Raw genomic sequence first — 22,289 nt, 5'->3', positions numbered from 1 at the left:
CTACTTTACTACCTTAAAAACCATTTAAGCTTTTCTAAGGACTGCATCTATGACAATATTATCATTTAGCCATTGTTCTTCTGTTTACTATTTAACATTATTATGAATAATAGTACAATAAACATCTTTATATCAGATTTTTAAAAACTGTCTCTCTGGTTATTTTCTTAGGCTGTTTCCTGATGGGGATGTACCTCTGCCCAGTGTGTGTGGGGGGCACAGTGTTATTTACATCCATAACACACATACAACTCTGTCCTTTCTTAACACACACTGTCCACTTGCTGTCCGGGAAGCTTTCTCTCAACAAACAGCTCACTGGCAATATCCAAGAGGGCTCATTTCAGCGCTTTCTCTACACGATGCTGTCTTTATGTGGAATCTTTAGCACTGAGTTTTATAGCCAACAAGTTGCTGGGAAAGCTAACTAACATTTTTAAGACTCAATTTCTTCAACTGCAAAAGGAGATGAATGCCCTTGTGAAGAACTGAGGTAAAAATTAAACGAGTTAACACACAAGTGATTTGAGAGAATCCTGTGCTGTTTTCACACTTTCTAGGATGAAATGCAGCCCCTGTGTGGTGTGGTGAAGGTGATGAAGGTGATTAAGAGCTGAGCGACACTGAGAGCCGAGTGGCCTGTGGTGTTCGGATGATGCTCCAGAGAGATCATCATATGTTCCTATTGATGTCCTTTCAAGGATTTAGGGGATCACCATCCTGCCAGGGAGAAGAGAGTTGTGGGTGGAACACAATGTGTTTTAAAATATGTTCAGGCTGGGCACAATGGTGCACACCTGTAATCCCAGTAGTCAAGAGGCTGAGGCAGGAGGATGGAAAGTTCAAGGCTAGCCTCAGCAGTTTAGCCAGACCTTGTTGCAAAATAAAAAATAAAATGTGCTGGGATGTAGTTCAGTGGTTAAGCATCTCTGGGTTCAATTCCTGGTACAAAAAAAAAATTAACATTAACATCCCAAACCACAGCTGACTGAACCTATTAAGTTAAAATTACTGGGAAGACTTAGTAGGATAAACCTGTGAGTGAAAATTTAGCTCTAGTATTCTGACAGTGATTTCTACCATCTCAATGACAATAGTGAGCCACATTTATATACTGAGCCACATTTCTGATGTTTCCTCTCTCTCTTACCAAAACTGCTTGACTTTCTAGAAAGTGCCGACTTCTGTGTCCTTCTAGAAGGCTGGCTGTGGTTCTGTGCAGGGACAGGCAGTTCTCCAAGGTGAGTCTTGATGGGCTCAGTTCCTACCAACAGGGTGGCCTGCGATCCAAGGGCTTAGAAGGCTCTGGCTGAGTTTGTGCAAGAAGATCTAAGTTTATGCAAACAGCAGAGAACATCAAGATCAGCCATTGATTGAGCATCTTGTTGGTCCCAGCCCTGTAGGTAACAGGAAGATGAATATGCACAGAATGTAGCTGCTTGCAGCCTAGGAGCAATAAGGCATGCACTAAAGATGACTCAGAAGCAACGGCGAGTGTTCCCATCCAGAGTGGCTGGATCTGTACTTGGAAGCTGCAGAGGACTGGGGCAGAGGGCCAGGCAGGAGGAGGGAGCAGAGGCACAGGCCTGTGGAAGAAGGAGAGCTGCTGCTTGCCAGGCTCCTGTGAGCATCCTGGGGGTACTGGGGGGCCAGGAGAATAAGAGGAGAGGAGACCATGTCAGAGACTGGGAGTTGGGCAGAAACCAGGTGGTGCAGGAGGTCCACTCTAAGAAGAGGCACAGAAGGGAAGGTGAGGGGACAGCAGTAGTCATGCAACACCCAACTGCACGTTTTTGGCAGAAAACTGATCCATAGACGTTTTCAGGCAGAGAGGAGGAGTTGGGGGAGATAATGAAGCAAGTAATAAAGCCACATCCTCCCCAGATCCTTAGGAGGTGGCGCCTCGGGGTCATGGGGTGTAGGTGTTAGCTTTGGCAGAGGGAGCGCTGGGCAGAGAGAGGGCCTCTGGAGGCCTGGGGTTGGCAGGTGGGCACCCATCAGCACTCACTCGGCCCCCAGGCACTGGGCACCTCCTGCTTGAGAGGTGGCTGGTTTGGGGGCTCAGGCTGTAGACCTGGAGCAGCTGCTGGGTTCAGGGTGGCAGCTGTGGGGCTTGGTGGGTGACGGTTACGTCACAGGTGGGTGACGGTTGCATCAGTGCCACAGGGAGGTTATGACCAAGTGCCTCAGGTAACTGGCACAGAGCCAGATCTGGCACCAAGTCCAGTGTGTGACCAAGGCCCTCTACACAGCCCATGCCCTTGCTGTTATCACGAGACTCACCAGATCTGCCAAAATTAGGGCCACCTCCCCTTCCTGGATCAGACTCACTCCGACTTTATAAATGGATATAAGAACCCTTTGCTCCTAAGTCTGTGTGACGAGTTCATGGACTGAGGGGAGACATCTGTGTGCTCCCACAGTCCATTCCGGCCCCCTTCGCACCCCAGTTCTCTTTGACCCAGAACTTTGTGAGCTGGGGTGAAAGGGCATTGTTACTGGCAGCTGAGCCAGGGAACCTACCTGGGCCCCAGCTGGCTGGGTTCCATCCCTCACTGGCATGAAACAAGCACATGCTGTAAAAAGGAAACATGAATTTAATGCAGTTTGGCCAAACTGGGGAGAAGCAGCTCATCTGCTTCTCCACTGGTCCTATAGAAATGATGACATTTCTAGGTAGGTTTAGCCAGGCTGCTGGGCCAGCCAACATCTTAGAATCCCTATCCTTGGCATCCACCTGGGCCACGGGGCAGCTTTTCTGTTTCCATTCTCAGCAGGAGGAAACTCTGGATGCAGAAAAGCAGATGTCAGGAAGTCGCTTTAGTTTTGAAGGAGTTCTGTTCAGCCTCAGGGGTAGAGTACGCAGGGTGAAAATGAGCGACCATGGAAGGGCTCCAAATTGGTTAAACCAATATTTTTTTTCTTACAAAAGTCTATTGATTAGATTATTTTCTTGTTATAGAGACAGCTCTTCCTTTTCTGAAAGATAATACCTATTTTCTTGAGAAGGCACAATTTCCTTAAGGTTATCTTCCTGTAATGTTTACAAAGTTCACAAAGAAGTATTTACTTTTCAGAGACATTGAAATATGAGGACATTTTTATATGGCTATGATTTTTGTCACAGGCTAGAAGAACACTTTTTGGGGTCACTGCCTATGATTTCCTATGTTAGAGCAGATCTTAGCTCGCTGCGTGATTGGGCCGGGAGTGAGAAGGTGACCTTCAGCAGGACAAGACTTAGTAGCCAGAAGCCCAGCAGGAGTAGTGGGGCTGTCACGGTCCTGAAAGGTGGTGTCCTTTGGCTTGAGAACTCTTTGCAGCTGGACCATGAGGGTGCTGAGTTGGAGGAGGACATTCCCCCCAGCATTCCCCAGGAGTGGCCAAATACACAGGGGTTTGTCTCAGCTGGCACCCTGGCCCTGGGCACTTTTATGGTTACCTTGGGCAAACTGAGGCAGTTTCTCTTTTCGTATCTCCCTGGTGTATATGCATGGGCTTCCTTTTGAGGGAAGGTGGACACCTTGAAGGCAGCATGTCCATCTAGTCGTCTGACCTGCCTGTAGGGTTCTTTCCCAGCTGGATGTTAGTGAGTTATGGAGAGCACGCCAGATCTGACTCCTCTTTCCCATGTCTCTGCCTTTCCAGAGACAGGCTCCTGTAAAGGCAGAAGTTCTGTGGAGGAGCCTAGAGCCCTGATTTGAATCCCATTCTGCCAGTGACCATAGGCAAGGATTTTAAAGTTCTCCATGCCCAGATCCTCCTCTTCAGAAGGAGACTGGACAATCCCACCCCTGGGGGTTCCTTTCAGCCCTGAACCTGCAGCTCAGGGCAGGCTAGAGTTCCTACTCACTGATTCCTACAGAGATCATGCAACTGTGCCATCTCTAAAAGAAAAAGGAAATGAGGGATGCTTTGTTTTGCAGTTATAGAAGCAGCAGGAAAAAAACTCTTTGATTTTTTTTTGTACCAGGGATTGAACTCAGGGGTGCTCAACCACTGAGCCACATTCCCCAGCCCTTCTTTAAATATTTTATTTTGAAACAGAGGCTTGCTAAGTTGCTAAGGGCTGACCTAAGTTGCTTAGACTGGCTTTGAACTCAGGATCTTCCTTGGCGGGGGGAAAAAAATCTCTTTGATTTTTAAAGTGTTATTTAATAATTGATTGGTGACCAGGAGATATGTTTGATTTTGAAAAATGCTTTCTTAATGAGAAAGAGACAATCACACAAACATCGGATACTTTTTTATTTATTTATTTTTTAGTTTTAGGTGGACACAGTATCTTTATTTTACATTTATGTGGTGCTGAGTCTCGAACCCTTTTTCTCGTGCATTATTTTATTTGCCTTCACCCAGGGTAATGTGTGTGCTCCTGGCTCCTGGTTTCCCCTGGGGCCACCTGTGGGGCCATTCCCGCCCAGACTCAGGTCTCCTGCTTCCTGTCCAGGGCTCCTCGCTTGCTTTCCATATTTCCCAACCTCTGGGACCCTGGTTGTGCCTGGATGACTTGAGGGGCATGTGGACAGTACAACTCTCTATAGGTTTATATTTATCGTCATGAACATCAGGAAGAAACATATCACTTACATCCCAACTCTAAGAATTCAAGGCTATTTTGGCAGAAGATAAAGCTAAGATTTAAAACAAGTGTATCAATTTAGAGAGGAATAGGGTGGAAATCCCAGGGTGACGCACAGCGATGGCTTCATCTTCTTGGCGTTGACTCCACAGCTGGAGGCCACGGTGATGTTGGGTCAGACACCCCATGACTCGGTGCCTGTTGTGACTACTTTCTCTTCTTTCCCATTCAGGGATTGAAAGCTCCCCTGAGCCACCCCTCTGCTGCGTGTGCTGAGGTACTCCGGGTTCCCTCTGTGAACCATGGTTATTCTACACCCTGCCCAAGGTCAGCCTTTCTCCCTCTTGCTCCGAGTATGCAGTATTCTGCTTCTCTGAGGTGGGGTAACATCCCACTGTGAGTTTCAAATTTAGCCTTAGTGACAAAGCTTAGCTTTATTTTTATACAGCTCGGTCGTGTTATATAACCTGTCCTTCAGCTTGTTACACGGTTCTCCTACTCGTCAGGGATGCTGTGCATCTTGCCCCCTCTGATCCTCCAGGGTCATCCAGGCTGGGGGCTAATTAATATTAAGGTCACACTGGCCCGGATCTGAGTCCTGATGCAACCACTTACTATCTCTGTGACCTGGGACCTACGTCTGCCTCCTGTGAACTGGGGAGAAGCCGATCCTGGAGCTGGGAGGATTAGGGGAAATACGGTCTATAAACGTTTAGGCTCAGAGCCGAGTGCCTGGGAAGGCCAGCAGCAAAGGCTGTCGGGAACTTTCCCTCTGAGTGCCACCTCCTGCTCTGCCCCCTCTGCACCCTCCCTTTGCTGGATGACGACCTACCTGAGCCTGGGGGAACTCCTAGGCCCAAGTAAGCCGACTGGACATGCCGTTCCCGCCGCAGCACCTAGAGCCATGATCCTCCAGGATTTTCACTTGCACCCCAACTTAGTCCCTCCTGATTAACATGGATCAAACTCTTGTCTGATGTGTCCTCTCCCCTGGTCTCCAGAACGAGAGGACGAGGTATAGATCCTCTCTGTCCCTGGCTGGCTGTGTGGGTTTCAGAAAATCGCATCTCTTCTCTGAGCCTCAACTTCATCATCAACAGGGGGGACAAAGCACCTGGGTGACCCACTTTAGAGGATCCCGAGAACCAGTTAGGACACATGCCAGCACTGCTGCCAACTGTGCACTTGCTACAGGTGATCTCTGTTATCACCTGCCATGGGACATTAGCTCTCAGTCAGCCAGAGTGTGGTTTGAGAGCGTGGTGGCCCTCACTGCTTCCTGGTGGACAGCCACACTCATTCAGACTGGGTAGCGTTTCTTGGGCGATTGACAAAACCATGACAGCTCCCTTCTCCTGGGGTCAGCAACTCTGCGGAATACTATCAAGCACTGCATAGCCTCATCATGACTGAACTCTTCCAGTGACCCATGCGCTTGAGGTTTTATTATATCCCCTTAACAAAGGGAAACTGAGTCTCAGAAAAGATCCTCCCGAAGACCAGGCAGGCAGGCAGCAAGACAGCCAGCCCTTGGATCTGAACAGCCAGGTGCCAGGTGTCACCACAGGGTGCCCCATCCCTGATCTGGGCTGAGTGTCCACCACTGCAGAGATGTCACTAGAGTACTATCACACACACCTCCCCCAACACCCTGTGGCTCCTGGCTGGGACATGGAGGGACCCCTTTCCCTCCACCTGGAGCCCTGGCTTCTCACCCTGCACCAGGCAGGTAACAGCAGGAGGGTGTCAGGAAGCAGCTCTAAGGGGGAGGACGTGAAAAGCTGGGTCATGGGATGGACTCTGGATTTCAGAATTTCTGGAAGCTTCTCCCCCACTTCTCAGGGGGCTGAGTAAGTAAGAGCTCAGGCAGGCCCCGCTTGGCAACTTCTACCAGATTAATGTCATTCAACTTCAGAAGTTGGCGTCCAGTTGGTCCTTGTCTAGCTCCCTCTCATCTGCACTCTGAGAGGACACAAAGATTAGAAGTCTTTCCAATTTTAGCCTGTTGTCACCACATGGCACGTGCTAATGTCCTGCAGGGTTGTTTCTCTCGTACGTGCTTCTGCTCCCAGGGAGGAGGAGACGGCCCAGTTCTGGGGACCACTAGCTCACTCCTCTGGAGACAGTGGTTGCCTTCCCTGGGTAGGCGAAATGTCAACGGATGCCAACATTCTGGTTTTAGAGAAAAATATCCACTATCAGAAAAGAGAAATCGGGAGTTTTGTGTGCGCTGGAACACACATTGTGACCTAATTTCAAAGAGAAACTTGCCAAATGTTTCTTTAGTCATCAGGAAATTAAACTGGGCCCTGGACCAGTTCTCTGGCTCTGGCTCCCAGTGCAGGCAGGGCTGCTGGGTGCTGATCCCAGGCGGGCTGCCCTTGAGAAAGAGAAGCCTTCTGAAGGTAACCGTAGCTGCTGCATCCTGACACCTTGGAGGCTTGACATGAGATGGTTTATGTCTTACCTCTAAGTCTGATCAGCAGTAGGAAGGTCCACTCAGGTGGACCAGGATGATGACAGTTCTGACAGCTGAACATTGACCTTGGTCCGGCAGGCAGATGGGAGGCAGAGAGGATGGAAGGCCACCCGAGGGTCCATGAGATGGACCAGCTGTGAATGGCATCTGGAGGCAGAAGTGATGCTGTCTGGGATTCAGTCGCAGGACTGACTTAGCTGCAAAGGAGGCTGGGAACTGTGTCCAAACCCGCCTCAGTTGGAGGAATGGGCGTGGTCAACAGCAGTGGCTGAGCCGCTTCCTGGACAAGGCAGTCCTTTCAATGCTGTCCCTGTTCAAAGCCTGACCCACTGGCCCAGACCCCCCTGAGTCTAGGTTCTCCTCTTGGATCTCAGCTTTCCTGTTTCACTGAGAAGGCTGAGGGCACCTAGGGAAGCTGTGGCTGGTGATCTGAAGTCAGCCTGGCGGGGACAGGGGACACTGATGAAGCACACAGCCTTCTCATGTAGGTCTCCGGACACTCGGCTCCACTTTGGTCTCACAGAGCACCTCCCTCCCCTGCCCCCAGGACTGCAATGGCTGGACCATCCGAGGTAGCTCCTGCTGGCACCTCTGCCCTGGGCCTGGGGTGGGGTCCTTGGGTGCAGCAGCCCCGTCCTTCCATGGCGACTGCCATAGACTCTGGTGCCAGAGACATAGGCTGGTGCCTCATGAGGCAGGGTCAGGCACGCGGAAGCAAGGGTCGGAGAGCACCGGGCACAGCCAGAGCTCCTGACCAGTCTACCTCGGAACAGCGAGGCCTGTGCAGTTAAGAGGAGCTTCTGAGCTGGCGCCCTGGTGCGCCCCTGTGATCCCAGGCGCTCAGGAGACTGAGGCAGGAGGCTTCCAGGTTCTGCACAGCCTGGGCAGCTTAGAGAGACCCCCTTTCAAACAAAACAAAGCAAAGCAAACCATTCAAACAGTGTCATCGCCCATGTTTTCCAGTGATGCACCTATATAGGACGCTTGATGGCAGAAAAGCCCCTCTGTTCCCAGCAGCAGGACACAGCCTGACTCTGCAAGTGACATCAACAAATAAACCTGCAGGTCTGCAACCAGGTGCTGGCATTTCTTCCCCTAGCACCAGCCTCCACAGGGACCTGTGCAGGGCTTTGCGTGGCCTGTGAGCAAGTAGGGGTGCCCACTGGTGATAGAGTGTGTGTCCCAGGAACCTTGTTTTGTTACAAATATCTCCCATTTGAAACATTTCACTTCAAAAATGTCAAAACCCAAAGTGCACTTTGTAGCTTAATCTTCATATTTCATTTGCTCACAGCAATGACCATTAAGAAACAAGCTGTCCAAAGGGCTGTTGGGTTCTCTAACGACCTCTGAGACTGGGGGTGTCAGTCAGCATAAAGGATTCCTCAAGTGAGTATCAGGAAGACCAGCTCCCCTCCTCCAGGCTTAGTAACTTGAATGACGTGACCATCCAGACACCAGTTGTTTATTGAACAAAATATTAAACCCTTAACCCGATTGCAGTGTTTCATGCTGTACATGGTCATTTATCCAAGAGAAATGGCAAACACGCATGATGTTTTAGTGTGTTATTATCATATTTTTCAGTTAAATGGATTTTCAACAAAGTCAACATTCAGAATTAGTTAAGGAGAAAAAAGAGGGGGACAGCACTCCTGTCCAAGGACATCCCCCTGTGACCACATATGTGATGCTGAAGTCACCTCTAGCGCTCAGACTGGAAGATGAAACAACTCATTTGAGAGGTTTGAACACCCACTGCCGTCCACTTCTGGTGCTCCAGGGGCCACACTCAGGGCTTCTTGTCCCAAATGGTCTTGGGGTCTTTCCAGGGAAGACAAGACTACAGTCCAGTGGGCTGTTAGAAGTGTGAACCAGGTGCCGTGGGAATAGGGAACAAGTATTTCCCACAGGAGCAGGAGAGACAGGGCAGAGAGGTAGGTGTAGGTTTGAGTGGCCCTGTCCTTCCTGTCACAGGGATGCAGGGGCTGGAGCTGAGGGCCAGGGAGGTGCTGGAGAGGACACGTCTGCACTCAGGAACAAAGCTGGTCTTCCTGGGTTCAGGGTGGGCTGAGCGCCGCATCGCTATCAACTGGAACAGAGTTAGTGTGGGTGGGAAGGAGACATTTCCCAACACAGAAGATATTCACCAGGCCTCATCACGCAATAACGTCAGAGCCTGGAAATCGTCACCCAAGTGACTCCAATGCCTGAGACTCATCTAAGGGTCCAGGCACATCTTAACTCTAGTTTTTCTTAACAAACATTAGCCAAGGTGCTGAGCTGCAGGGTTCTTGGGTCCACCAGGGCCTGGAAGGGCAGAGGCTGTGGCTTGCACCTGGAGTTGGATTTTGGTCCTCTCTTACCGCTCTTGCTTAGCTCTTCTCCTCTAACTTCCTGCCTCTGTCAGGCAAGGGACGGGTGATAAGGAAATCTGTCCTGCCCTAACTGACCAGAAGGACCACTAGTTTGTGAGCTGAGATCCTCTCCCGGGAGTGTGAAACACGGGCTTCGTGGTGTCTGGTGGCTCATTTGATGATTCTTGGCTGTGCTCTGTCCAGCAGGGTTGCTGAGAAGGTGACCTGTGAACGATTTGGTCATTGCCGTCTCTGGGCTGGTGTATCAGTCTGTCTGGGGAATGCCAGAGGCTGAAACCGCTTTACAGCATTTATCTTGGAAAGATCCTTAGAGATTTTAGAAAAGCCAACCACGGGGAGCGCGTCATTCACGACTCAGGCAGGACACTGGCATTGGAGTCTGTAAACGTCCAGCCAGAGAGGACATTCCGTCACAGGTCGGGTCAGCAGAGGGGACAGTGCATTTTCCTCCCGGAGCAGAAGCACAGTCTTTCAGTGGGGCCTGTTCCTTGGCCATGTCAGGGACTAAATGTCTGCATTTGCTGTGCAGTGAGGGGACAGGTCAAGGGGCAGCCTGCTGTGTAGGGACTTAAAATATATAACGCAGGCTGGGGCTGCCCTGGGTTCAATCCCCACCACCACAGAATGTGTCTGTCTGTGTGTCTCTGGGTGTGTGTGTCTGTGTGTGCCTGTGTGTGTCTGTGTGTCTCTGGGTGTGGGTGTCTGTGTGTGCCTGTGTGTGTGTGTGTGTGTGGTGTCCAGGAAACTCACTTTTTCCTCCCAGTCCTTACAATAACTGACTGCTGAATATTGCTGTCTACCTGGGTGTTTGTTTCTTTATCTGTAAAATAAGAGAATTGAATCATTCGATTTCTATGGCTCTAGTTAGAATCCTAACATTTTTTTTGACGAGTCTTAAGCACCCAGGAGGTGGAGTGGAAGACTGTTTGGGATGGAGAGAGCCCATTGAGACCTCTTGGCAGTACCTTGTATCACAAAACTGAAACCCAATTTTGAGGCCCTGCTGAGAATTGCTTTACAGAACACCTTTCCACATCCCAGATTCCTGGCCAGTTCTAGACCCCCTGAGAGTGATGTGTGGAAGGAGACCAACAAGCCCCTGCCATGTGGAGACAGTGACCACAGGTCTGTAGCTGTCCTTGCCACTTCTGACCTCCCTAGTGTCACTTAAGGAGCAGTGGGGGTATTTCTTATTAGGTGACAAAGAAACCAACTATGTTCAGGTAATCCTTCACATCTCTTTAGAAGAGAGAAAACCATTTTAAAAGCTATTCACATCCATCTTGTGAATGGAACCCACCATGCAGCCTGTAGCACTGAAGTCCCTGGAAAATTAATTGCTTTGCCAAGTCTGTGCAGGGCTACCACAGATAGTTGTGTGTGCCATGCACTGCACAACACCAGGGTACAGTGCACACAGTTTATAGTCTGGATGGCAGACCCCGACCCTGACAGTATTGACAGGTGTTATGACAATAATCACCATTTACTGAGCTACTTGTTTCATGCTAGGTACATCAAATACAATATAATTTTAATATTTTTTACAACAACCTTGTTTAGTGCTATGGTAAGCTGCACTTTCCCGAGGAAGAATCTGGGACTTAGAAAGGGTCTTGGTTAGCCCACTGGCGTGTGGTAGGTGCAGGATTTGAACCCAGGTCTTCCTGGTCTCAGGGCTTGCATTCCTTCCACCCACCATGATGCCTGTCTGTGGGAATTCTTCTAAGCCAGACCTGGGCAGGACGGGTCAAGCAGAGAGTCGCCCTCATGTCCCAGGAGCACTCTTCCCATGTACTTAAGTGCGTCACAGACCAACAGTACTTAAAACCAGAGTCCCAGCCAGGATGATGGGCCGAGGCCTCCTCTTGTGCCCTCTCTGTCCTCCCCACCTGTCTCTTCCCGTGCCTCACAGCCATGTTTGGAGGCTCCCCGGCCATGGGTGCCCTTCCACACGGCTGGTCCCCTTGCTGTTCCCTTTGGTTTAGACTCAAGGCCTCAGTCGGCTTCCCTGGGGAACGCTGGCCCAGCTACAAGGGAGCTGTGCCCAAGGTAGCAAGGGGGTCACCTGCTGAGACTCCACCCCAAGGTGCTCTCTGGCTGTGGGGGAGGGGCGATTGCAGAACACCTGTTAAATCCTAGTGGCCAGTCCTGTCCAGACGCCCTCTGGGGGCCTAGGAAGAGACCGTGGGCCTGGCCACCCTCAGGTTGCCTCATTTTTCCTAAAGCAGCCTGTAGGTGTATTCTGTGCACCTGTTAGACACATGCACCTGTTAGACATGTGCACCGAGCGTGGGGACAGTCTCCTGTCCTGCCAGAGCATGTGAGTTGAAGGCCGTGGGGAAGGTGCAGTGGGAGAGTGAGGATGCTGCCCTCAGGAGCCAGGGAGGAGCCCCGCCGGCCTCCCTGGGGCTCTTAGCCACACACTGCATGTCCACCCCACATCCACCAGGACCCTTTCATTGTAATTCCTAGAAAAAAATCTGGTCGAGAGAGAGGCAAGAGGGCTTATCTAGAAAAGGGGTTGAAGGACAGACAGAGCAGTACCAGAACAGATGCCAAGCTTGACTGCGACCTCTGCAGGAGCCCCTCCGTCCCCTGCCCCTGCTACTGATGTTGCTCTGGGGGTTGTCCCACGTTCGGGCTGCATCACAGGCTGGGTTTATGACTGTGAGTCTCACTGCCCACCTCAGCCTGGCTCCTCTGCAGCTCTGGGTCTTCACAGGTCTGTCTCCTCCGCCAAGAGCCCCTCAAGGGCAAAGCCAATGCTTTATTCATTGCATCCTGTTGACATGATACGCATGTATTTAACCCGGGTCTCACTGCATGCTACTGGACCCCAGCATACCTCTGGAAGGTAAAGAAAAGGTGGCAGTGATGAGGGCAGCAATCCTGGGAGGTGCTGGTGGGATGGAGGCAGATGTCCCAATATCCACCATGAAGTTCCAGCAAGCAGACCAGAGAACAAGAGCGGGAAGACGATTTCTTGTAAGTTATATAACAGGAAAATGTGCTCTGCAAGCTGGTCTGGTGCCCCTTGTCTAAGTCACCAGGGAAGTCCTAGCACTCCTCTGCCCAGCCGCAGGGCGCAATCCCATCCTACCAGCCCCACCAGCTCCGCCTTCAGTTTTCATTCCAGACAGACATCATGTTTAGATGACTGGAACATTTCCATAAATCCAGGATGCAGTGTTCCACAAGTCAGCCTTCTAGCCAAGGAAAATTTAAAACTTGGTTACACATGTGTTTGGTCTATTCTAAGAATAATAGCAATCTCGTAGGGCCGGTATTTTAGAGAACTAGCTAATAATTCATGGAATCCAAGTTTGCCAGTCAACATGGGAAGGGCCTCTCTTTTATTGCATGTCTAGCCCAAGGAATTTTTAAGACTCACAGAACATTAGACCTGGGAGACTCTTAGAGATGACCTAAACTCAGGGAAGAGACCTGTTTAAGGTCACAAAACTCTTAATGAAGGCTGAGCAAGTGTGGATCAAGCCTTCCCACCACCCAGAGCTGTGTGACCTTCTACTTGTGACTTCTTCTGAGTCCCAGGGCCTCCTGTGTGCTGGGCTAGACAGCTTTCTGTTGCTGTGACAAAACACCTGAGAAAATCAACTTAGGGAGATGTTAATTTTGGCTTACAGTTTCAGAGGTTTCAGTCCATGGTTCCATTGCTTCTGGGCCCATGATCACAGTGAAGTGAAGAATATGTGGTAGAGGAAAGCTGCTCAGCTCATGGGAAACAGGGAGAGGGAGAGGGAGAGGGAGAGAGATAGATAGACAGACAGATATGTGTGTGTGTAGCTGGCTCCATTGCTCTGGGCCTGAAACATCATGGCGGAAGGGCATGGTGGAGGAAAGCTGCTCACATCATAGCCAGGAAGCAGAGGGAGGAAGGGCCTTCAATGACCTTCTCCTCCAACTGGGCCCTGCCTCCTGGTGTTTCTGCAGCTCCAACAGCACCATCAGCTAGTGACCGAGATACTTACAACATGACTTTGGGGGACATTTTAGATCCTAAGCACAGTATGCCCCATCACTCTGCTGGCCCTGTGTGACACCTAAAGATTCTGAAGAGAATATGGTCTTCATCCTTCCCAAGACACAGAAGGACAAGCAAGAAAGACCTCCTCTGGCCCCTCGGCTGCTCAGAGGTATCTCCCGTAGCTTACCACATCTCATTTAAATCTGACAGCAATTGGTATTGACCACCAAAGGGATTAATCATTCCCGTAGGAAATATGATTTCTTCCTTGACATTGGCCAACTTTTTGAACTTTTCGAAAAGAAATTCTGGTTTTAGGTCAGTGTTGGCTCTCTCAGCTCCTCATCTCTCTGGGACTCCATGTTCCAGGGGGTAGAGAAAGAGGGACGTGAGGGAGAGGGCTGTATCTGACATTGCAGGGGCTACTCCCCCGGCCTCCTCTGGTCTTCCTGGCAGGGAGCTCCACTGTCCCGTCCCAGTGTTCTCAGCCCTGCAGGTGACGTTCCCAGCTCCTGCAGTCAGATCCAACTTCTGTCACTGTAAGGGACAGACCTGCAGGTACTTCAAGTTCCTCTTCTCCCCCAGCCTTCACATGGTGCTTTCTCTGGATTATCAGGGTTTTTCCTTCCAAGCACGTATTTCTTCCTTGAGGTGCAGGACTGTGGCTACTGGGGAAGCTGGAAACAGGCTGACTAGAGGAGCAGCAGGTGACGTGAGCCTAACCCTGGAGCAAGCACATGGAGGACATCTGTGAGGCGCTGCTTGGGCACACAGTGTGCTGATTATTCCGGAAGTCGCAAGCTCATCTCCTACGTAGGCCTCCCCTGGAGGGTCCTATATTACAGCTGGGGCATTAAGCTGTGTCCTTGCAGGGAGAGCCGTTGACACTGTCAGACAGCAGTGGCAAGGACGTGAATGTAGTCAGGGCACAGATGGGGCACTGAATAACTTTGATTCACACCATAGCATATTGTCATTTCAGATTTTTTTCAGTTTTTCTGATTACCTAAAAAAAAAAAAAGGAGAAAGTCTCAGATTTGTGCTAAAATATCTCAAATATACCTCTCAAACACCTCTTAATCTCTTTAATAGAAGCAGGATTCTCTTTTGCCCCTCTTGACACCCACAGTGGGTACCTGCAGTGGGCACGTTTGCTGCATTTTTGTTATATCTTTTACAGATTTCATTATATTATATTTTAAATAAGGTTTTCAGTTCATGATGTTAGTGATGTAGTTTTTCCTTATCAATGTCCTGGTTTAGGCTCTCCTAATAAATCACCATAGACTCCATAACTTAAGCAATGAACATGTTACTTTGCAAATATTTTCTCCCAGCCTATTTTTTTCTTTCTTTATATATATATATATATATATATATATATATATATATATATATATATATATATTTAAATACTCTCCACAAGACCTTTGATAGAGTAAAAGTGTTTCATGTTGATGAGATTCAATTTTTTATTTTCCCTTATGTGGCCTGTGCCAAGTCTAAGAACTCTTCACCTAGCTTGAGGTCCTAAAGGTTTTCTCCTATTTTTAGCTGGAAGTTTTAGAGTTTTACATTTTGCTTTCTGGTTCATGATCCATTTGAGTTAATTTTGTATAAGTACCAGGTGTAGGCCAGGTTCATTGATTTTATCTGCTTCCGTGTTTGTCCTGCCTATGAATGTCCATGAGCCCCGGGCGCTCTGGTGGGCCAGCTCTCCTTCCTCACCCATCTGCTCTTACCCTCTTTTCAAGTCTGCCGGCTGTGTTGGTGTGGGCCTTTGACTTCCTACATCCACCTTATTGATTTTTCCTATCGTCGACAGCAACATCTGGGGAAAAAAAAAAAAGGGTAGTGGACGTTTTAGCCAAATGATCATGCTGCTAGTATAAAAGACAATTTGGTTATAAAAATGTGCTGATTTCAAGAGGTCTCATTGCCCATGTATGAATCATCCCCACGGCCTTTTGGTCCTGATGAAAACCAAAGCGTTGGCCCACTTCCTACCAAAATATTTCCCTTTACCTAAATAGAAAGACATGGGAAAGAGTGCCCATATTTTTTCCCCGGAGCCGATACATACTTGCTTACGTTTAACTCTGAGAACTTTAAATAAGGCACAGGAATAGTGACTGGACTTGGTCACTTTTTGTCCAGGACTTGGCAGAGACATGTAACCCACAGCTCTCCTGGGGACTTAGGAACCTGCTTGTGTGCAAGAAAACAGTAAGGAAAATCTAAAGAAAACAAGCAGATCCCTTTTAGGGACACCCCAAAGCCAGAAAACCCGAGCTGATCACGGCCAGCCCCAAGGAGGAGCGCTGTGCGGTCAGCTTGCCTCTTCCAGTTTGGAGACATGCATCTGTACAAACCTGCCTGTGCGGACATCCCCAGCCCCAAGCTGGGGCTGCCTAAATCCAGTGAATCTGCTCTCAAATGCAGACGACATCTAACAGTGACCAAGACTCAGCCCCAAGCAGTCTGCTGGCCTGTTCGGCCCAGTGGAGCTGCAGAACGGAAATATCTGGAGAAGTTTTTACGCGTCCATGGAATTTCGCTACAGGAAACCACCAAGGCTCAGACAGGCATGGTGTACAGGTACTGTCAATTGTGATATTACCCAATTAGGGCATGACACTGAAGTCAAAGGTCATTGCTATTAAAGAAATAAGATTTGAAATAGCAAAACAAAACGATATAGAGAAAAGAAAAATAAAAGTAGGAGCCCTCTTCTTGGCATGCCTTATTTTTTTTGAGTTTTCACTTATCCTCTTTGCTCACAGAGACAGTTGAGCTCACCTGTGGAAGGTCAACCACGTTCTGCTAGTAGAATATGGTTGGCTGAGCAGGTGGGTGACTTAGCAGGTCAAAATGATGAATAGGGACTCTGTTCTTCCTTAGGCAATTTATAAGTTGAGCAGAATTGTTTTTTTACAGTAGCCTGAGCTTAAAATCTGTTATTTTCTTCTAACCCTGAATCATGTGGTGTGTGCCAATGGCTAATAAAGTAGTTTGAGTTCTTCTTGAAATGACAGCACTTTTTATCAATGTAGCCCAAGAAAAATTACTGGTTGTGTGCTAGAATCCCAATACCATTATTTATTCTATGAAAGATTAATGAAAGGAAGATGTATTTTCCTGGTATGGGGTTGGATGAACAGTCTTTGTAAATTGCACTGAGATGCAAAATATCATTCTTTTTCAGAGCAATTAATGTCTAAATATTCTGTAAGCTATGCTGTGTTTAGCTAAGTCACCCAGCAGCAAGGGCTTCCTTGACTGATGTCCAGGGCTTTATTTATTCTTATTTATTTATTTTTGTGGGTGAGGGAAATACCAGGGATTAAACCCAGAAGTGCTTAACCACTGAGCCATGTCCCCAGCCCTTTCTATATTTTATTTTGAGATGGGCTCTCCCTAAGTTGCTTAGGGCTACTCAAAATTGCTGAGGCTGGCTTTGAACTCGTGATCCTCCTGCCTCAGCCTCCCGAGTCACTGGTGTGTGCTACTGTGCCCAGCCAACACCCAGGGATTTAAACACCCTGGCAGTTGAGTAAAAGCCATTGAGAAGGACAGGGTCCTGGAATCAGAAAAAGCAGTTAGTATTTGTAAAGAATGGCCTCCCTAGCTAAAGTCAAACCTTCTGTTTCTCAGAGTGAGATTATTTCTGGTGTACAAAATGTCCCCAGTGACTTAATCTTCTCCTAATCTTAACGTCTATTTCAGTACAGTAGCTACTGCTCTAATTTGATGGCTAATTTTATTAATAAAGCAATTTGCAATGATATGGCTCCTCTCTGGAGAGCAAAGTGTTTTACATAGACTCTTTATGTAACAAATGGCTTGCGCAGAAGAGGAGTGAACTCCTGAGGTTCACAGGGAGTGAAGGACAGCCATCCCATCATGCCTCAGAGGGGAGCCTAGGAGAGTCTCGCCACCTCTCCAGGGATTCAGGCTTGGTGGGATGCAGGGGGCTGCCCTCCTCTCCCTCTGTCATGGCCCTCCGTGGTCCTAGTGATGGTATAGTGTGACTGGAGATTCGGAGAAGGGGAGGATTTGGGCTGTTCCTTTAAGAACCAATCTTTCTCCATGTCTTCATCACGGGAGGGAGTGTTAGCATGAGCTCCACGTGAACCTACAGGGGCATATACTCCCTTCAGAAATCCTGGTTCTTATATTGCTGCCATATCTTGTGCTGTGTTCAGACATAAATGTCCTCCAGGACGGTGCTTTCTGAAGGATTATGAAGCAGAGGACTATGTCTTAAAACAAGAGAAAGCAAAGTAGCCTCTGTGGAAGGTGAAGCCTAGGGTCCACCTGCTAAAGGGGGGGGGGTCAGCCTTCAACCTGCTCCCTAGACCACTGTGCCCAGCACTCCCCATCAGTTGGAGAGCACAGGTCTGGGAAAATTCTTCCTGATGCCTGGGGAGGCCAGGCCTGCTCACGGAGGCTCCTGGATGAGCAGACCTACATATTCTACTCTATTCTGATTTTACCCCCAGGAAAAAGGGATTAAGCTATGTTACAAGATCTCTTGGCTTTTCAGTGTCCTTAATATTTAAAGGATATTATTTCACCTGCTGTGGAAAGAGAATCACTTTGGAGTTAAGCAGACCAGAGTTCAAGTTCCAGCCCTGCCAGTTTTAGGACCGTCACATTGCTCCAGACGTGACTCATAAATGTCCAAACACAATGGGTGCTCGCTCAGCGCAGGTTCTCTCCATTTACTCGGTTGTGTCTGTATAAGCGTTGGGGGAGATGAAAGCCCCTTACCTGAAACATACATTGATAAAAGAAAAAAAAAAAGAAAAGAAATGCCCAGAAAAAAAGAAAGTAGTCACCTTAATCCACACTGCATGGGTTTCCAAGCTGAGCTTTAGGATTCAGGGTCTGGAGAAGCCAGGGAACTGCTTCTCTTCCTAATTTGGTCAAATGCCATTGCAGCCTTCAGCCTGTACCAGCTGCCGGGGCCTCGATCATCTGTGAGAGCATTATGTTGTGTTTCCATGGAGACTTGGTTTATTTCTATCTAAGGTTGACCAGAAAAGGGAACAGATCAGCAAATGTGCAAACACACGTGTCGATCGGAAAGAAACCGGGGGAAACAAGTCTGAGAGCACTGTAAAGTAGCTCCTTTTGCTGGGTCAGCCTTCTCAGCAAAAATAGGAGTTTTAAAATTTGTTTTATTAGTGACTATAAACTATAGGTTAGTCATCCACGAGGGTCTGTTAGTCACTGCTAAGAGGCTCTGACATGGCATTGAACTCCAAGCCAGACCATAACGCACACCCGAGTCAAGGTTGACTGTACTGAGGGGTAGTTTTACCAATGCACAAAAAATATCTAGACTGAGTGAGGATGCAGCAAAAACTTAACTTGGCAGCAATTCTATGGTGTCGCGTTGGCAGGAGAAATGCAGAATGAAGTCTGATCCAGGGATCTGCCAACTTTACCTGTAAATCGCTGGATGGTGAAAATTTCAGGCTCGAGGGCCACACCCAGCTGCGTCAGAGCTGCTGACCCTCCTGCTGTAGCAGGGGGAGGCAGCCATTGACCACAGGTGAATGGGTGGATATTGCTGTGTTCTCATGTGACACTCATATTGAACACCATGTAATTCTCCCATATCACAGGCCTTCCCCACCCACCCAAACCACTGATAAACCTAAAAGGCTTTCTTTGGGCCATCCAAAAATGGGCGGCAGGCAGGATTCAGCTGATGGGTCATTGGCTGGCTCCTGGTCTATGACAAAACCTTTGGTTGTGCATGATATTTGAGTTCAATCTTAAACCTCTTGGTTTCTAGAGGCATTTAAGGAGCATGGATGCGTGTAATTCAGAAAGACGAAATTTAATATAAAGATGAAGAAAAAAATGAGAACATCAAGGACAAAAATCAGGCTGCAGACTGGGAGCGGAGTGCACTGTGGACAGGCCAGTGTAGCTGCAGAAGGTGGGCCTGCACTTTCCAGCACCAAATGGAAGGGTCCTGGAGTGGCACATGTCACCTATGTCACCAGTCTTTGAGGTAGAGAGAGCCAGGTGCTGAGCAGTGATTCACTCTTCCTGATGGGCAGATCCACCTGGGGTTCTCCTTCTGTGGGTAGAAGATAGCTTCCCCCACGTCAGCACAGCCAGAGGTCCCTGGGGCCCTGCCCTGTGGAGCCCTCTGGAGGCACCACGCCAGATAGCGTCACCAAGGCCAGCGTGTGAACAGCGCAAGAAGGAGGCAGGCTTGAAACTGGGAATGATTCGTGCCTAAAACCCCCCTGAGAATGGGTCACATTCCTCTATTGTTATTACTACTATTAGTTATTATTTTTTTTTTACAAGGATAGGGACTATCTGGGTTCATGGAATGAAACAACTGAAAATAAAAGAGAGATATGTGTCACTTGCCGACCAAGGACAAGTCTTTCTAGAGTCTTAAGCTGAAGGTGGGGCAAAACCCGTACATGAAGAAAAGGACAGGGGGAGGAATTATCCACAGGGGACAGGCCTCAGCCATAATCTGCTTGCTCTTGACTTTCTGGGGTCTCCTTTCCAACGAACGACAGAGCTGGGCCTTGAACCCCTGTCCTATGGGTCCAGTGCGTGCGGTGTCCACATTCCATGCTTATCTCTGGCTCCCAGCCTCTTGCCCCCTGTGACCCCCTGGCCCCCACATTCACATCCATGCATGCACACACTCCAGTGACCCTGCAGACCCGGGCACATGTGCCGTTCTGTTCTACTGCCCAGGCTCTCTCTTGTTCCTCGCCTCTGCAGCTGGATTTGGTACAGCTCCTGCGCACACAAACCTCCCTACCCCTGCCCCTGCCCCTGCCGCTTCCTGAACCACTGAGTCTCTGCTCGGCATGTCTCCCCTTGCCTAGGCTCTTCCCACCCATCCTCCTTGCCCGGAGAATCTAGCATGGCCCAGTCTCTGCAGCAGGCAGAGTTGCAGGTGGTTCTTGGTGGGTCTTACCATCAACATTGCACTGTCCGGCTAGGAGGATGAGGGTTGGAGCTCACAGCCTTGGTAATTCTGCCCTGCTTTTGCATTGAACTACTCAGGCCTGTGTGCTGCTAAAGTGAGGTGCATCCTGTCAGAAGTTATGGAGCAGAAAGACACCCAAAGTAACCTCTGTAACAGAGCCCCTTGGAAATTAAAAGCCCTAAAATGCACACCCCCACCATTTTCTATTTTCTCCATCTCAATGGAAGCTGAGAAACTGCTCTCAAAGCTCAGGTGGTGCCAGCCAGGGCTGAGGACAGGAATTGTGACATGTCCTGGCAGCACAGCCTGGTTAAATCTACATCTCCTGGCTTTCATTCTGTGAATTGTAACCATTTCTATAGGACTATTGGAGATTGGCTGTATTCCTCTAGTTTGGGCCAAACTGAATTAAATTTATTTTTCTTTTTATATCATTTGCTTATTTTTTATGTGGGCGAGGGACCAAATCCAGCCAGGCAGGATTCAGGAAGTTTCCCTGGCTCTGCTGCCAGTAGCACGTTACCCACCACCAGTGCTGCAACCCCTAATTTCTCCTATATTATACAACCTTGCTGAGTCTCAGCTTCCTTGGCTGTACAGAGGGCCTCATTCAACTAGTGGTGTAAGAGTGACACGTCACCGTGGGCAGTCGCTGAGCTTATGCCTGCAGGGTGAGAGCCCAGGTGCCCTGCTCCAGCCTCCTTTTCACTCAGTCCTGGGAATCTGTCCCTAAACCATCTTTAGAGCTGGAAAGGAAAAGTGTGTGATCTACCTAAAAAGAGGAACGGAAAATAAAAATACCCACAAATCAAATCTTGCATACTTCTGAGTACATCATTGCCCTTCTGTCATCTTCTTGGACAAATTCCTCCATTCTCTCATTGGGACCCACTGAGAACGTGTTATTTTTCTTTCTTTTCACCTCCCACATGGGCTCCTATTTTATGAGAACATCCTCATGGAAGGTTGGGCTCAATTGCTATACAGATGGTGTGATATGGAGACACCTTTCACCAACCTCTGTATTTCCAATGACTCCAGTGTGTCTAGAATAGAAATATTTGCAATTTAAAGGGCTGAAACTCCCACCCTGCAGCCCCTCTCCTAGCGGCTTGCCCTAGCTGATCACCTCCTGGACGGAGATGGCAGAGCTCAGGGGCTTCTGTGACAATGGAAGTGAGCCTGCAGAGGGCAATGGCACTGGCTCAGCTCCTGGACGGCCAATGAGTCAGGACGCAGGCCAGGCCTGACCTCAGACCCCAGCATGCAGGAAGGACTTCCAGGCTGGACCAGGGAAGGCTTGGGGCTGGCTGCACACAGCAGGAGGGAAGAGGTGGAGAAGACGGGAAGGAACTGGAGAGGACCAGCCAAGAGCTTTGCTCAGAGATGAGGGGCAGCATGTTGGAAAGAGGTGGTTTTCACTGATCTTGAAGTGAGAGTTCTGAAGATAAGTGGGACTGCTGTTCTCTCTGCACACCTCCCCCAAGGCGTGTCCTAGACAGGACATGATGTCTCACAGGCTCTTTGCTTCTTCTTTCTTGGGTCCTCCATTAGCTTGTCTATCTATAACACGAGGATAGCAAGCCTTTCTTCTCTGATGATGCCGTTCGTGCCGAGGCACTCATCATTGGCAGCTGGAAGGTGTCGTCCGTCCTGCTTTTGACAGCAGTGCAGGTGATGGAGGGGCGAAGCTGAGTGGCACTCCTGTTCCTAACCATCCCGGCAGCCTCCTCTCCTGGCACCTGTTCATGGTGCCCTCCTGGCCTGCTCTTTTCCTAGACTGCTCCACACAAGCAGATCTGCTCCAGAAGGAGCCACAGCCACGACTACGGAGACCAGTAGCCTAGAAACAATGCGCCCTGTGCAGGAGGTGGCATTCAAAA

General features: G+C 49.1%; 1 protein-coding gene across 3 annotated transcripts in view; it reads left to right on the top strand.

Moving 5' to 3' along the window:
- Positions 1–22,289, top strand: part of Kcnab1 (potassium voltage-gated channel subfamily A regulatory beta subunit 1) — a 326,666-nt gene that overhangs the window by 3,512 nt on the left and 300,865 nt on the right. The window contains exon 1 of one of the 3 annotated variants that reach the window (XM_026392907.2): positions 15,598–16,025. The exons of the other annotated variants lie outside the window; for them this stretch is intronic. Coding sequence (XP_026248692.1) covers positions 15,784–16,025 — 242 coding nt within the window. The 5' untranslated portion in view covers positions 15,598–15,783. Of the gene's footprint in view, positions 1–15,597; positions 16,026–22,289 lie in introns of those variants that run through there. 3 annotated transcript variants of the gene reach the window in all.

Source organism: Urocitellus parryii, chromosome 2 (assembly GCF_045843805.1).
Source record: "Urocitellus parryii isolate mUroPar1 chromosome 2, mUroPar1.hap1, whole genome shotgun sequence".
Classification (NCBI taxonomy): domain Eukaryota; kingdom Metazoa; phylum Chordata; class Mammalia; order Rodentia; family Sciuridae; genus Urocitellus; species Urocitellus parryii.
The sequence above is the reverse complement of the archived record's forward strand: the minus strand, read 5'-3'. Positions and strand labels throughout refer to the sequence as shown.